Raw genomic sequence first — 17,738 nt, 5'->3', positions numbered from 1 at the left:
ACCCTCTATAAAAACAAAGGTGACCGCGCTGACTGCAACAACTACTGTGGAATCTCCCTGCTCAGCATAGTGGGGAAAGTCTTTGCTCAAGTCGCTCTAAACAGGCTCCAGAAGCTGGCCGAGCGCGTCTACCCTGAGGCACAGTGTGGCTTTCGTGCAGAGAGATCGACCATTGACATGCTGTTCTCCCTTCGTCAGATACAGGAGAAATGCCGTGAGCAACAGATGCCCCTCTACACAGTGGCGCAGTGGTTAGCACCGCAGCCTCACAGCTCCAGGGACCCGGGTTCGATTCCGGGTACTGCCTGTGTGGAGTTTGCAAGTTCTCCCTGTGTCTGCGTGGGTTTTCTCCGGGTGCTCCGGTTTCCTCCCACAAGCCAAAAGACTTGCAGGTTGATAGGTAAATTGGCCATTATAAATTGTCACTAGTATAGGTAGGTGGTAGGGAAATATAAAAACAGGTGGGGATGTTTGGTAGGAATATGGGATTAGTGTAGGATTAGTATAAATGGGTGGTTGATGTTCGGCACAGACTTGGTGGGCCGAAGGGCCTGTTTCAGTGCTGTATCTCTAATCTAAAATTGCTTTCATTGATCTCACCAAAGCCTTTAACCTCGTCAGCAGACGTGGTCTCTTCAGACTACTAGAAAAGATTGGATGTCCACCAAAGCTACTAAGTATCATCACCTCATTCCATGACAATATGAAAGGCACAATTCAACATGGCGGCACCTCATCAGACCCCTTTCCTATCCTGAGTGGCGTGAAACAGGGCTGTGTTCTCGCACCCACACTTTTTGGGATTTTCTTCTCCCTGCTGCTTTCACATGCGTTCAAGTCTTCTGAAGAAGGAACTTTTCTCCACACAAGATCAGGGGGCAGGTTGTTCAACCTTGCCCGTCTAAGAGCGAAGTCCAAAGTACGGAAAGTCCTCATCAGGGAACTCCTCTTTGCTGACGATGCTGCTTTAACATCTCACACTGAAGAGTGCCTGCAGAGTCTCATCGACAGGTTTGCGGCTGCCTGCAATGAATTTGGCCTAACCATCAGCCTCAAGAAAAGGAACATCATGGGGCAGGACGTCAGAAATGCTCCATCCATCAATATTGGCGACCACGCTCTGGAAGTGGTTGACCTACCTAGGCTCAACTATCACCAGTAACCTGTCTCTAGATGCAGAAATCAACAAGCACATGGGAAAGGCTTCCACTGCTATCAAGCCTGTGTCCTCAGTACCTTGCTCTATGGCAGCGAGGCCTGGACAATGTATGTCAGCCAAGAGCAACGTCTCAATTCATTCCATCTTCGCTGCCTCCGGAGAATACTTGGCATCAGGTGGCAGGACCGTATCTCCAACACAGAAGTCCTCGAGGCGGCCAACATCCCCAGCTTATACACACTACTGAGTCAGCGGCGCTTGAGATGGCTTGGCCATGTGAGCCGCATGGAAGATGGCAGGATCCCCAAAGACACATTGTACAGCGAGTCCGCCACTGGTATCAGACCCACCGGCCGTCCATGTCTCCGCTTCAAAGACGTCTGCAAACGCGACATGAAGTCCTGTGACATTGATCACAAGTCGTGGGAGTCAGTTGCCAGCGTTCGCCAGAGCTGGCGGGCAGCCATAAAGACGGGGCTAAAGTGTGGCGAGTCGAAGAGACTTAGTAGTTGGCAGGATAAAAGACAAAAGCGCAAGGGGAGAGCCAACTGTGTAACAGCCCCGACAAACACATTTTTCTGCAGCACCTGTGGAAGAGCCTGTCACTCTAGAATTGGCCTTTATAGCCACACCAGGCACTGCTCCACACACCACTGACCACCTCCAGGTGCTTACCCATTGTCTCTCGAGATAAGGAGGCCAAAGAAGAAGAAGAGATTAAGGGAGTATAGGTTGGCAATTAACAGAGGAGAGAGAACGTGATAAATTGAGATGGTGGTTGAAATCACCTAGGATGAGCAGTAGCTCAGTGCAGAGGCTGCGGGAGGAAAGCAATGAAGATAGCATATTGAGAAAATTGGCATGGTGTTTACGTAGAGAACCAGGATTTTAAATCACAGGTGAGAGGGTTGAAACAAGAGGAGATGCTCAAAGGTGGAGAAAGTGCCAAAGGCTTAAAAGTTCTGGCCAAGGTGTGGTTTGATGATAAGTGCCACACCACCCCCGCGTTATAGCCGAGGCAGGTGGTGAATGATATAGCCAGGCAGGGAGGCATCACCCAAATCTTCCATTTACCAGCTCACATAATTTCCCCCAGGAAGAAGCAAGGGACACAGCAGTGGAGTGCCGGGGATGTGGGGGGGGGTGGGGGTGCGGGGTGGGGGGTGGTGGGGAATTAGGACAGAAGAACACAGGAAAGGAGGTCTCTGCAGGAACTAATGGGTGTACTTGAATCCTACTTCATCTCCCTTTTCATCATTATCCTCATTAATTTCATCATCATCCATGTACAAGAAGTCATTGTATCTCTTCCTCCTTCTCTTCATCATTCGCTTCCTCCTCCTATGTCTCTCCTCATTGTGGTGAATCTTCAGGAAAGGAGAATAGAAGCTATGAAAAGTTAAGCATTATCACATTGGGATTAAAGAGATAAAGAATGAAGTTAAAATTTGTATATATGTGATGCTTCACAGGGATGCCAGGGCAACCATATAGGTGTTCAGTCACTGACCTGGCTCTGGCACTATGCCGTTGATGTTGCCATCTTCCACGGCAAGAGCAGAATATCTGCTTAATAGCTCCCTGTCCTCCTTCTCCTCGGGCATGAATTATTTATAGGTGTGGATGCCCCCTCCGATGGCTAATCACTTGTGGGCATTATGTGCAAATTTCCCTTACAACGAGACTAAGCAAATAAAGGTAAAGCTAGCTGTTGAGTCCATGGCAAATGGAGAGCTGAAGAAACAGGTGTGGGTGAACCAATGTATTAAAGTGGAGAAGGGGGTTTGAGTTTGTGCATGTAATTGCTGCTGAGGAGATGGGTAGCAAGATATCCCCCCCCCCTCCCCCACCTTATCCAGAGTACACTGTGAAGGGCTAGTTGTACAAGTGTTTCTTTTGGTGAGGATGGATGAGGTGGTGCCCAAGATGGAGAAGAAAAGGGTGAGTGGTTGGTGTGTTACATTGCCCACCCTGGTCAACTCATTAAACTTCTTGCAGCGCTAATCTGTAGTCCTGGGTGTGTCCTCTCAGCTGGTAAATTTGACAGTTTTAGCAAGTTTGTTGCCACAGACTGTCACGATCCTTTTTTTTTCTCCTTGGGAAATATTGCGGTGCGCCTTTAAGGCATGTAAAAGATCAGTACTTCTTTAAGGCAGCAAGCTTCAGAGACTATAAATCTAAGTGCATTCTGGTTGCCTGGCAACAACCATACAGAGAGGTAGAACGGGGCTTCAATGTATCCATTTTGACTTTGAAACTGGCTGGCAGAGGCACACAGTCGACAGACTGATCCAGCACATGAAGGAAGTAGGAGAGCTCACTCTCCAAATCAATTTAGATCCTGGGTAGTTCCTCTATCAAACTTCTCAAAGCTTCAAGCCAAATTAATTTCTTAAATAAATAACAAATTGTTGATCTGTTGTGTTCATCGCTGGAAAAAGAGTTCAATATTACAACTGCCGAACTGAACTTTTGAACCCCTGTCATCGGACCTTGGAAGACTGCAAATCAACTTTGACTGTGTTATACCAGAAGACCATTCGTCAGAAGTGTAACCTGTAAAGACTTCATTGTTTTTTCTATTTTTTCGGGCAGCTAATTAAGAACCAAACTACAGTTAGTTTGAGTATATGTACGCGAATGCAGGATTTGTTTTTTTAAAATAAGTTATAAGGTCTTTAGATATTGGTTTATCTTAATAGTGTTCAAAATTTTTGTTTTAATAAATAGTTAATGTGTTGTTATTGTCAGGCAAACCCCCCACCTGCCAAGATTGAGGTACACATGATTTGCCACATGAACATTAAAACTTAAAATTGCAAGCCTCTGATCGGAAAGACATTTCCATGGTAACCAACAGTGTTGTAACAAGGGACAAACGGTCATGCCCTGACTCATTCAACCAACAATGAACTTTTGATTACCAGACGTTGAAGGTGGGGGGAGCTAGCATTCCAGAGACTGCTAAGGTCCAATCCACCAACCTTACAGGAGAGACTGTTCCATAGAAGGAACTAGTCACATGATTAACCTGCTGGGAGTTTTTTGAATTTGAACTCAACAAAGGAATTGGAATGCAGAGAACACCGTGTGTTCATTGCCTGAGAACATATCCTCTCCTGTCTGCCTGCTTCCATCTCCTTCCCACGAAACCGAATCTTGTGAAAACACATGAATCTCAAAGAGGGAAAGGTTTCCTACGTGAACAAGGTTTTAAGAAGACTACTGGGCCCCAATGGAGGGAAGGTCTTACGAGGCAAGGCTGAGGGACTTGGGGTTGTTTTCATTAGAGAGAAGGAGGAGGAGAGGTGACTTAATAGAGCCATACAAGATAATCAGAGGGTTAGATAGGGTGGATAGTGAGAGTCTTTTTCCTCGGATGATGATGGCAAACACGAGGGGACATAGCTTTAAGTTGAGGGGTGAACTTTAAGGGCATTTAAGTGGTCATTGGATAGACATATGGATGAAAATGGAATAGTGTAGGTCAGATGATCGGCGCAACATCGAGGGCCGAAGGGCCTGTACTGCGCTGTAATGTTCTAATTCTAATTCTAATATCTTCAATCAAGGACTACAGCGAGCTCGAAAAACAGTAACAAGATATTGCCTCAAACTGTTCTACTTATCTTTTCTTCTGCTCTTTTCTGTCCCTATCTACATGTTTATATCGCTTGTGCATGCCAGCATGGGCGCATGAACTGTATTAGAGTTTAAGTTTAAGGTATAATAAATTTCATCTTTCCTCTTTAAACCGAGGAAAGCCTGTTTGTGCTCATTTCTTTGTCTTATAATTGGAAAGTTGTGAACAAGGATTCACAAAGCGGGTGCTCAAAACACAGTGTGTTTAAAATTACACCCTGTTACAATAAGACCAGGTGAAGATAGTGACAGACCCCTAGACACCTTCGCAGGTCGTAACAATATCTAAAGATACCTGGTTTGAATTGCTTCATTTGGGGGTTACTAGATTGTTTCAATTCAGCTGCTGCTTTCTTTGATTTGGAAAACTTTAAAAAAAAATGATGCAACCTGTGAAGCAACAGGATTGAATTGACAGTGCGTTGCTCTCACTGCAGTCAGAATCATATATTTTGATTGGGGGCTTTGTCCTGAGCAGACGTAATACAGCAGTCTAAGTCTCTTCATGTCAGTTTCCTTGAGCAGGGCTTTCAACAATAACAACAACTTACATTTATATAGTGTTTTTACATAGTAAAAAGTCCCAATGTGCTTCACAGGAGAGCATTATCAAACATAATTTGACACTGAGTCACATAAGGAGATAGTAGGGCAGGCGGTGAAAAGCTTGATGAAAGAGGTAAGTTTTAAGGAGTGTCTTAAATAGGAATTTAGGGGCAGGTGTAGGCAATTCGCTGCTCAAATCCATTCTGCATTCAATGAGATCATGCCTTATCTGCAATCTAATCCCACATACCCGTGTTTGTCCCATATCTCTTAATACCTTGCATTAACCAAAATCTATCAATCTCAGCATTAAGATTGACAATTGATCTAGCATCAATTGCTGTTTGTGGAAGAGAATTCCAAACTTCTACCACCCTTTGTGTATAGAAGTGTTTCTCAATCTCAGTCCTGAAAGGTCTCGATCTAATTTGTGGACTATGACCCCTACAGTAGACTCCCGAATCAGCAGAAATAGTTTCTCTCTATCTACGCTATCCATTCCCTTAATATCTTAAACTTTGATCAAATTACCCCTTAATCTTCTAAATTCCAGGGAATAAAATCCTAGTTTGAGTAATCCCTCCTCCTAAATTAACCCTTGGATTCCATGTATCATTCTAGTAAATCTATGCTGCGCTCCCTCCAAACCTAAAGTGTGGTACCCAGAACTGCTCACAGTACTCCAGGTGTGGTCTAACACTGTTGCATCCCTTGCTTCTTCATTCCCTGGGGGAAACTATCTGAGCTGGTGCATGGAAGATTTGGGTGATGCCTCCCTGCCTGGCTATATCTTTCACCACCTGCCTTGCCCAGACCGCCGTGGTGGAGTGGCGCTTTCTAAAGCTGTAGCATAACTTCTATCCCTTTGTATTCTAATCCTCTAGATTTCAGGCCAGCAGTCTATTAGCCTTTTTGATTATTTTCTGTACCTGTTCATGACATTTAAATGATCTGTGTACATGGATCACAAGCCTCTTTGGACTTTCACTGTTTCTAGCTTTTCACCATTTAGAAAGTACTCTATTCTATCCTTTCTCTGTCCAAAGCTTGCCGACATTAAAATCCATTTACCACAGTTTTGCCCATTCGCATAATCACTCTTTGTAATTTTATATTTCGGGGAGGCGGTGGCGGAGTGGTAATGTCACTGGACTAGTAATCCAGAGCCCAGGCTAATGCTCTGGGGACATGGGTTCGAATCGCACCATGGCAGATGGTGAAATTTGAATTCAATTTAATAAATCTAGATTTTAAAAAAACTTGTCTAATGACCATGAAACCATTGCTGATTGTTGTAAAACCCCATCTGGTTCGCTAATGTCCTTTAGGGAAGGAAATCTGCCGTCCTTACCTGGTCGGGCCTACATGTGACTCCAGACCCAGAGCAATGTGTTTGACTCTTAAAATGCCCTCTGAAATGGCCTAGTAATCCACTCAGTTCAAGGGCAATTAGGGATAGGCAACAAATGCTGGCCTAGCCAGAGACATGCACATCCCACAAACAAATAAAAAAAAATTCCACCTCCATTGCTTACAATACCACCCATCTTTGTATCATCAGAAAACTTGGATATGTGGCTTTGTATGTCATCATCGAAGTCATTAATAAGTGTTTGTGAATAGTTGAGGCCCCAACAAAGATCCCTGTGGGACACCACAGGTCATATCCTGCCAATTAGAGTACCTGCCTATTATCCCTGTTCTCTGTCTCCTGCCACTCAGCCAATTTCCTAATCAGCTCAATAATTTTCCTTCAATTTCATGTGCTTTAGGTTATGCTAACAGTTTCTGATGAGGTTTCTTTATCAAATGCCTTCTGGAAGTCCATGTAAATAACATCCATAGACATTCCCCTGTCCACTACTCTAGTCACCTTTTTTAAAAATTCAATTAGATTTGTCAGGCATGACTTAACCTTTACAAATCCATGCTGGCTTTCTCTGATCAGCTGAACATTTTCAAGATGTTCAGTCAACCTATCCTTAAATTACAGACTCTAGCAATTTCTCGATGTTAGTCTAACTGGTTTGTACTTCCCTGGTTTTCCTCTCACCTTCTTTAAATAACGGAATGACATGGGTAATTTTCAAATCTCAAGGAATCATTCCCAAATCGAGAGGACTTTAATAGAGCAGGGAGAGGTAGAGAGGCTTCGGGCAAGTTAAATCCTGTGATGTTATGGTATCTTTTCTGCCAGTGTGCCTCGCCCTGCTGCTGTGATTGGCTTTGTGTACCAGCTACTCATGTAGTAGACATTCTTGTAAAGTTGCAGGAAAAGATTTATGAGGCATGCAGTGAAATGACAGTCAAGTGAGTGGGCCAGGCACTGTTCCTTACTTACCTTGTTTTCCCCCAGTCTACTTTTGCAGCTTTCAGCCAGTATTGGCTTTTTAAAGCCTGCTGTGTCATTTTCATGCAGCACTTGGGATTTTTGCCAATTACTTCTCCAATGGATATGCAAATGAGCTGACCCAGAAGATTGTTGTGTTAATACCTGTCCAGCCCATCAGTGGGTGTAAATCTTTTTCCATGGGGTTAAAGTGTGGTGCAATTTACCACGTGGAAATTCAAAGCTAGTAGTGCTTCATGGATTTATTTTAGATTGAAGTTATGTAACATTGATATCCCCAATAATCAGTACTAAGACCTTTGTTTTTCTCTCTATAAATGATCTGGGCTAAAATTTGCAGACAACACAAAAATAGGCAGCTTGAGTGTACAGTGGATGTTATGTGAATTGGGGACAACTTAGATAATTTAGTAGATTAGGCACAAAGCTGACAGATGAAATTTAATGCAGAAATAATTGAGGTGATTCATTTTAGGAAGAAGATGAGAATGGGTAAAATGCTAAAACAACAACTACTTATATTTATTTAGCACCTTTAACATAATAAACATCCCAAGGCGCTTCACAGCAGCATTATGAAACAAAATATGACTGAGCCACATAGGAGATATTACGTTAGATGACCAAAAGCTTGATCAAAGAGGTAGATATTAAGGAGTATCTTAAAGGAGGAAAGCGAGGTAGAGAGCCAGAGAGGTGTAGGGAGGGAATTCCAGTGCTTCGGGCCCAGGCAGCTGAAGGCACGACCACCAATAGTGGAGCAATTATTATTGGGGATGCTTAAGAGGCCAGAATTAGATGAGTGCTGATATCTCAGAGGGTTACAGGGCTCGATGACATTACAGCAATAGGGAGAGGCCAGGCCATGGAGGGATTTAGAAACAAGCTTGAGAATTTTAAAATCAAGCCATTGCTCGACTGGGAGCCAGCATTGGTCAGTGGGCACAGGAGTGTTAGGTGAACAGGACTTGGTGCAAGTAAGGAAAAAGGTAGGAGAGTTTTGGATGACCTCAAGTTTATGAGGGTAGAATGTGGGAGACCAGCCAGGAGTATGTTAGAATAGTTAAGTCTAGAGGTAACAAAGGCATGAATGAGGGTTTCAGCTGCAGCAGATGAGACAGGAGCAGAGAGACTTAAGGGTTCAGATATCTTCAGAAGTGGAAGCACAAGTGTTAAAGTTGTTTTTAAAAAAAAAATGTATGTGGGATCCTAGGTATTAAGTGCATATAGTGCAGAAGTAAAAAAAAAAATAAATCTATACAAATTGTTGGTTAGGTCATAGTTAGAATATTCTGTTCAGTTTTAGATGGCCTTCTTTAATGCCATGGAGGGGATGCAGAAGAGATTTACGAAGATGATACCAGGGATAAGAGGCTTTAGTTATGATGGAAATCGAGTGGAAATAGAATGGAAATGGCACTTTTTTCATTAGAATCCAGAATGTTAAGAGGCAAATTGATAGAGGTATTCAAAATTATGTAGGACTTTGATATGATGAACTACTCCCACGATATGATGAAACTATTTCCACTGCTCTGTGCAGTGAAAACTGGAAGGTATAAATTTAAGATTAGCACTAAAAGAATAAAGTGTTAAGAAAATTTTTTAAACAGATTTTGTTATATTATGGAATATACTGGCCAGATATAGTAGTGGAAGCAGAATCCTGAACAGCTTTTTAAAGGAAAGTGCATAAATATTTGAAAAATGAAAATTTTAAAAGGATATGGGGAAAGAGCAGGGAAATAGAACGTTGTGGATAGCATTTTCAGAGCCAGCACAAGTGTATTGAGTCGAATGATCTTCTATTAAATTCTATGATTCCAGGATCATCAGCACAAATCTCCCAAGGTGGTCATTTCAGATGATGATATCAAAGAAGAAATAAAAAAGATGCCCCAGAACAACCTCGGCAAAAGGTAATAACTGAAGTTTTGGAACCTAGCGCCTCTTAGAAACTAGAACACAATATTATTTTGTTTAACATGAAATATCTTTATTTCAGGATAAAAATTTGTAAAAATAATAAATACATGAAAATCAAATTCATCTGGTGCATGGATACAAATGCTACATTTTCAATGAAGTGCGCTAAAACGATTATGTTTCTTTATACTGGGGTCTTATGCTTAAAATATTTCTATGTAGCTTCTGTCATCATTCAACGTTTCTGAAACAGTTGTTTACTGAGAATAGATCTATGGTCATTCATTTCACAAACAGTATATACCTTGAATGACGAGAAAATATTTTGGAAGTTGAGTGTCCAGTATATAACATGCAACTTGCATATTTTAAAATGATTATTTTAAAACATTTCATGGTTTGAAAAATCTTATCAGTTTGGGGAATGGCTATTTGCTGCCAGTAATGTAATTGAACAATGCCCCTATAGTTATACTTTCAGTCAGAATCTTTAGGGTACATTTGCTCCTGTGATGTTTTTCAGCAGCTAGCTGGCAGAGAACACCAAATAGGAGGCCTAAGCAAATGCTTCCAGCCTGTGGGGGAGTCTTGTCACAAGACATCAGCATTCTGCAGTCTTTCCGAGAGCAGTGGTTCTCGTACTTATTTGGTTGAAGGACCCTTTTTCAAACAGATTAGTAATCACAGACCCCCATCTAAATCATAATACTATACAATACTCAGAATATGAAAGTGCTGCATGTATCGTGTCTTAATATTGCTTTTAAGAAAACAGGTAACTACACAGAGTAGCAATTTGAGGATTATTTCACTGATACAGACAGTGATGAGACAAACCAGACATAAGAAATAAGTGTGATTCAATTAGCATTTTAGTGTATGCCAGCTGAACTGCATTTAATGTGACTAAAGATTGGGCATGTATGCAATTAACAGACAATCAGTCCAAGCTACACAGCTATTGGTCAAATCAGGATTAACCACAGTCTAGTCCTATTTAGATGTTTAACTTCTGCAGGTTGCTGTTTTATTATTAAAAAAAATATAACTTCCCATAAACATACAAGCTTCCTTCCCTCTCATTCTATTCCATAACATTCTTGGGAATATTTTACAGGCCTGTGAAAAACCAGCTCAGCTTCTCAGTGTTATTTAATCATGCAAGGAAATTACATTATTGCAACGTGGTGGAAGGTGTAAGGAGGTCATATTGACAGCTTTTCCACCACTACAAATTCAAACCAACAAGAGATTAATAGAAGCAGGTCAGGCAGCATTATAATGGCATTTGCTCACTGCACGGGCAGGCTTTTCCCGGCCCCAGGGAGGTGGGCAGAGAGGTCCTGGGGCTGCGGGAAAAAAAAGGGAGCTGCATCGAGATGGTCCCTCGCCATAGTCCCGTTGCTGGGGAAGTTTTCCAGTAGCCGGACAGGACATTGTTGGGCTGCTTGCCTCTGTTCAGCAGCCAGCTAAGTTAAATAACCAATGGCCCTATTAAGGGCAATTTTCCTGTGCTGCCAATATTTTGTTGATGGGTTAGCGGCCCCCGCCCCTTCGCATGGAGAGGCCGCCAGATTCATAGAAGGGGCCTCCTTGCGGTCATCTGGGGGTATGACTGGAGCTGGAGACTCCATGTTCCTGAGAGGGGCCGGTCAGGGAAAGCCGCCCCATGGCCTCCCTTCAGGGCATCCAGAGTGTCCTGCCTGCCTGACCCCTCTGGTTTTTAACTTTTGACTTACCTGTCTCAGGGTGCCTCAAAATGGAGGCACCCTCTCAATCCCCGTCCTGCCTGAACAGTGCCCACCTCTCTCGGATGGAGCTCTCGAGGCTTCAGAGCTGCTGGCTCTCTGATTGGGCCAGCAACATCTACGACCCGCCAATCGCACTTAATCGTCTCCAGGAAGATTGCTGAGCCGGTCTTGCTGTTAGCATGTGCAGGCTCGAGACCCCTATTTGGTCCTAATATCAGGGTCCTGAAACCAGTGGTAAAATCCTGCCCCAGGACTGGAAGGTTAGGAACAGACGAATCCCTTGAGGAATATAAAGACAGTAGGAAGGGACTTAAGCAAGGAGTCAGGAGGGCTAAAAGGGGTTATGAGAAGTCATTGGCAAACAGGATTAAGGAAAATCCCAAGGCTTTTTATACGTATATAAAGAGCAAGAGGGTAACCAGGGAAAGGGTTGGCCCACTCAAGGACAGAGAAGGGAATCTATGTGTGGAGCCAGAGGAAATGGGCGAAGTACTAAATGAGTACTTTGCATCAGTATTCACCAAACAGAAGGACTTTGTGGATGATGAGCCTAGGGAAGGGAGTGTAGATAGTCTCAGTCATCTCATTATCAAAAAGGAGGAGGTGTTGGGTGTCTTGCAAAGCATTAGGTAGATAAGTCCCCAGGGCCTGATGGGATCTACCCCAGAATACTGAGGGAGGCAAGGGAAGAAATTGCTGGGGCCTTGACAGAAATCTTTGCATCTTCATTGGCTACAGGTGAGGTCCCAGAGGACTGGAGAATAGCCAATGTTGTTCCTTTGTTTAAGAAGGGTAGCAAGGATAATCCAGGAAATTATAGACCAGTGAGCCTTATGTCAGTGGTCGGGAAATTATTAGAGAGGATTCTTCGGGACAGGATTTCCTCCCATTTGGAAACAAATGGACTTATTAGCAAGAGGCAGCATGGTTTTGTGAAGGGGAGGTCGTGTCTCACTAATTTGATTGAGTTTTTTGAGGAAGTGACGAAGATGATTGATGAAGGAAGGGCAGTGGATGTTGTCTATATGGACTTCAGTAAAGCCTTTGACAAGGTCCTTCATGGCAGACTGGTGCAAAAGGTGAAGTCACATGGGATCAGAGGGGAGCTGGCAAGATGGATACAGAACTGGCTCAGTCATAGAAGACAGAGGGTAGCAGTGGAAGGGTGCTTTTCTGAATGGAGGGCTGTGACTAGTGGTGTTCCGCAGGGATCAGTGCTGGGACCTTTGCTGTTTGTAGTATATATAAATGATTTGGAGGAAAATGTAGCTGGTCTGATCAGTAAGTTTGCGGACGACACAAAGGTTGGTGGAGTTGCGGATAGTCATGAGGATTGTCAGAGGAAACAACAGGATATAGATCAGTTGGAGACTTGGGCAGAGAAATGGCAGATGGAGTTTAATCCGGACAAATGTGAGGTAATGCATTTTGGAAGATCTAATGCAGGTGGGAAGTATACAGTAAATGGCAGAACCTTTAGGAGTATTGACAGGCAGAGAGATCTGGGCGTACAGGTCACTGAAGGTGGCAACGCAGGTGGATAAGGTAGTCAAGATGGCATACAGCATGCTTGCCTTCATCGGTCGGGGCATAGAGTATAAAAATTGGCAAGTCATGCTGCAGCTGTACAGTACTTTAGTTAGGCCACACTTAGAATATTGTGTGCAATTCTGGTCGCCACACTACCAGAAGGACGTGGAGGCTTTGGAGAGGGTACAGAAGAGGTTTACCAGGATGTTGCCTGGTCTGGAGGGCATTAGCTATGAGGAGAGGTTGGATAAACTCGGATTGTTTTCACTGGAATGACGGAGGTGGAGGGGCGACATGATTGAGGTTTACAAAGTTATGAGTGGCATGGACAGAGTGGATAGTCAGAAGCTTTTTCCCAGGGTGGAAGAGACAGTTACTACGGGACATAGGTTTAAGTTGAGAGGGGCAAAGTTTAGAGGGGATGTGCGAGGCAAGTTCTTTACACAGAGGGTGGTGAGTGCCTGGAACTTGTTGCCGGGGGAGGTGGTGGAAGCAGGTACCATAGAATAGGATGGGAATAGAGCGATACGGTCCCCGGAAGTGCAGAAGGTTTTAGTTTAGGCAGGCGTCAAGATCGGCGCAGGCTTGGAGGGCCGAATGGCCTGTTCCTGTGCTGTACTGTTCTTTGTTCTTTTTTATGAGTCTCAACTGAATGCACCCAAGAATCACAGCAGCAGCTGGTCTCCCACCTGCCCTCCCCTCAAGCTGAAAGTAAATGCAAGAATCACCACTGAAAACCATGGCAGCTGAGGTGCCCATTGTCGTGAAGAAGGCCAAGTATCCGGGAGTTTTGGGAGTGGACATCTTGTCAGCTATTTGTGAAGGACTACCACTAACTACTGTTAATTTATACAAAGAGGGCAGCTTGCCTTTTTTTTTCTTCCTTCTCTTCTCTCCCTTTTGTTTCTCTCTCTCTCTGTCTGTCCCTCCCCACTCGAGAGATTACTTTGCGGGCTCCCGGGAAGTCTGTACAGATCACCCTGAACTCCAGTTTGAGAATCACTGACCTAGAATATGTGGTGTCGTCCATGGACACTGTTGCTGGGCCTTCACACCGGGAGTCTGTGTCGTCAGTTTTTGTAACTATGCTTAAATTGCTGCCATTCTGATTCTGGGCTCCAAAGCCTGATCCATGTTAGAGACTGATGGACCATAAGCCTAGGGGCTTTAAAGGCATCATTGATTTACTCAAGTTTGCTCTCCTGCAGATCACTGTGAGTGATGAGGCATGGCCCTATAGGAGTGGCAACAGTGCAATGGGAATGACACATGTTGCCCTCTCTCAGGATGACAGTATGCTTCTCCCTCAGCCAGTAGCTGCCACTGTGGCAGAAAGCCAGCTGGGACAGACTGCCCTGGCAGTAGTCAAGGGGCTGCAGTTCACAGCTGGGCCCTCTCGGCTCTGAACTCCTAGACGTCATTGACCACAAGCACATCAAGGGTCTCCACTTGAGCAGTAGTAACTTTCCACCATCTATGGTGAAACCATTGGGGAACACATTGTAACAGTTGTGGGACTTTTTTTTTCTCAAAAGGCACTTAATTGACACCTGTGGGAAAATTAGGTTTGGGACAATTTTTTTTCCATTAAAGAATTGCCCTTTTCATATTTGACACTTTTGATTACTCTATGGTTTCATTGCAACTTAAGTGCCTTCCTTAGAATCAAAGTACAGAAGGAGGCCATTTGGTTCATCATGCATTTGCCGGCCCTTTGTAAAAGCATTCCAATTAGTCTCATTCCCCTGTCCTTTCCTCATTGCCCTGCACGTTGTCCCCCTTCAGATATTTATCGAATTCTCTTTTGAAAGTTATTACCCTTGCAGGCAGCGCATTCCAGATCAAAACAATTTGCTGCATAAAAGATTTCTCCTCAAATCACCTCTGGTTATTTTGCCAATCACTTTAAATCTGTGTACTCCGTTTACCGATCCTTCTGCCACAGGAAACACTTTTTCCTTGTTTACTGTGTAAAAACCTTTCATGATTTTGACCATCTCAATTAAATCTCCCCTTAATCTTCTGTGCTCTAGAGAGAACAATTCCCATTTCTCTAGTCTTGCCATGTAACTGAAGTACCTCATTCCTGGTATCAGTCTAGTAAATCTCTGCATCTTCTCTAAGGTTTTGTCATCCTTCCTCAAGTTTGGTGCCCAGAATTGAACACTCCAACTAGGATGTAACTATTGATTTATAAAGGTTTAGCACACCTTCCATGCGTTTGTACTGTTTGCCTCTGTTTATAAAGCCAAGGAGCCTGCATGCTTTTATAACAGTCTTCTCAACTTGCCCCACCATTTTCAACCTTCGCATATGCCCCCAGGTCTCTCTGTTCCTGCACCCAATTTAAAATTATACCATTTAGTTTATATTGTCTCTCCTCATTCTTCCTACCAAAATGCAACACTTCAGACTTCCCTGTGTTAAATTGCATCTGGCATGTATCTGCTGGTAGAGACGGGTTCGGGAACATGCTGGAATAGTTAGGTTCTGGAATTGACATTGGGCTGGGATTCTGATGTGATCCCGCCCTCTTCCAGCTTTCCCCAGGGGTCCTCGAGTCCAGTGGGGAACCCCCGTTGATCGGGCGGGAAGCCAACTGAGATAGTTTAAAAGGCAATTAAGAACCTTTTTAAGCATGGAATCCCTCTTCCGCAACAGTGCACAGGATTAATACTGTGACTGCGGCTCACCAGGTTGGAGAAGGCGAGAGCTCATCTTAGCATGGAACTGACCTGATTTGAGCAATGTAAAGGGTGAAACCTGCAAGCCTTTGGTTAGCCACGGGAGCAGTTCTTTCAGCTTAAGCTCACTGAATTTGTTGGGGACAGAAGCTTTGTGCAACTTGCTTGGATGAGTGCAGCTCCAACAACACTCAAGATACTCGACACCATTTATAGCAAAGCAAACCACTTGATCTGCATCCGATCCACCACCTTCAACATTCACTCCCTCCACCACCTACGCACACTGTCAGCAGTGTGTACCATCTACAAGATGCACTGCAGCAACTCACCAAGGCTCCTTCAACAGCCCCTTCCAAACCCGCGACCTCTACCACCTAGAAGGACAAGGGCAGCAGATGCACGGGGGATCACCATTACCTGAAAGCTCCCCTCCAAGCCACACACCATTTTGAGTTGGAACTATATCATGGTTCCTTCACTGTCGTTGGGCCAAAATACTGGAATTTGCTCCCTCACAGCACTGTGGGTGTACCTACCCCACATGGACTGCAGTGGTTCAAGCAGGTGGTTCACCACCAATTAGGGATGGTCAATAAATGTTGGCCTTGCCACTGATGCCCATGTCCCATGAATGGATAAAAAAAAATCTAGAGTGCTGGATACCACTGAGGGCAATCTGACCTAATTGCCTGAGCGTCTTCCCTGTGACATGGGGTCAACATATTCTGAAGTTGGTTGGACCTCTGAGGTGGAGGTGTAGCATGCTCCAGCTCAGCAGCCAAAGTGACAAGGGCAGTAACTCCAGCTTTCTCCATAGCTACATGCAGCTGGACAGAACAGAGGAGATGGACCCAGGGCTGCACCGTGAAGGAGGTGATACCCTAAACACAGAGTGTCTAGGCCAAGGGTCAGTTTCCTCAAACTCTCTGAACAGCAGTGGCTCTGAAGGCTCCAATTCTCACAGCAGGTGGTCACATAACTCTGCAGCTCCCTGGAAGAAGATCTGCGTCCAAGAAGAGCAGGGCCACCAATTGCCTGTGGCTGTCAAGGTGACCACAGCACTCAATTTGTTTGCGTCCAGGTCCTTCTAGGGCTCAGCTGCCAAGAAATGTAGGCTCTCGCAATCTACAGTCCACACCTGCATCAGCCAGGGTCACCGATGTCTTGTTTGCGTGGGTTTCCAGCTACATTAACCTTGAAACAGGTGAGGCCACTTAAACCCAGAGGGCTGTCAGCTTTGCTTCCTTTGCAGGATTACCACAGTTCCAGCGGGTTGTATACTGCACCTATGTGGCAATCAAGGCACCATCAGAAGAGGCAGGCATCTTTCTCAACCAGAAGGGCTTCCACTCCTTCAATGTGCAGCTAAAAAAGTATGGGCCAAGTATCCAGGGAGCTGACATGACTCGTTCATCCTTCACAAATCTCAAGTGCCACAGCTCTTCTCTCCACCAGACAGTCTCACGGTTGGCTCCTGGGGCCAAGGGATACCCAGCTCAAGACCTGACTGATGACCCCATGAGGAACCCCAACACAGAGGCACAGGAGAGGTATAGCCAGAGGCATATTACTACCAGGGCCACAATAGAGCAAGACATTGGCTTGCTTAAAATGAGATTCTGTTGCCTTGATTGATCTGTAGGTAGTCTTCAATACGCCTCAACAATGGTCTCCAGGATAATAATGGTGTGCTGTACTCTGCACAACATGGCACTGCAGAGAGGACTGGAGCTGGTGCCAGAGGAAGGTGGAGAGTGCCCAGAGGAGGAGGAGGATCCTGAAGTGCCATTGGTGCCTGCGGTCACAAACCTGCATGCTTGAGCGGCCCGCAGCACCTTCATCTAGCCAGGCTTCACTTGAGAAGTATGATTGCAGCATTGAAATCATCCCATCATAACATCTGTGCAAACATCCCCCATCCTCACCAGCAGCAAACCTCCTCCCTCCACACACATGCCCACCCATCACTTTCACAGCCTTACCTACTCAGCAGCGTGGCCCAGGCCATTCAGCAGAATGAAACTGACCAGGTTCAATGGGGGAATCCAACAAAGTAAAGGCTATGACAAGAATTAGTTTGCAAAAACGCATGTCTTCATTCAAATAAAGTGCATCAATGTCACACTATCAATGTAGTAAGCACCCAA

The 17,738-nt window shown here is 44.6% G+C and overlaps 1 protein-coding gene across 5 annotated transcripts in view; it reads left to right on the top strand.

Moving 5' to 3' along the window:
* The window catches only part of wdr95 (WD40 repeat domain 95), a 226,868-nt gene that overhangs the window by 196,157 nt on the left and 12,973 nt on the right, over positions 1-17,738 (top strand). For 4 of the 5 annotated variants that reach the window (XM_068033522.1, XM_068033521.1, XM_068033525.1 and 1 more), the window contains one exon: positions 9,525-9,616. In XM_068033522.1, the coding sequence (XP_067889623.1) occupies positions 9,525-9,616 (92 nt within the window). Of the gene's footprint in view, positions 1-9,524; positions 9,617-13,546; positions 13,606-17,738 lie in introns of those variants that run through there. The other variant, XM_068033524.1, reaches the window with a different exon arrangement.

The sequence above is a fragment of the Heterodontus francisci genome, chromosome 6, assembly GCF_036365525.1.
Source record: "Heterodontus francisci isolate sHetFra1 chromosome 6, sHetFra1.hap1, whole genome shotgun sequence".
NCBI lineage: Eukaryota > Metazoa > Chordata > Chondrichthyes > Heterodontiformes > Heterodontidae > Heterodontus > Heterodontus francisci.
This window is presented reverse-complemented; position numbering and strand designations above follow the sequence as displayed.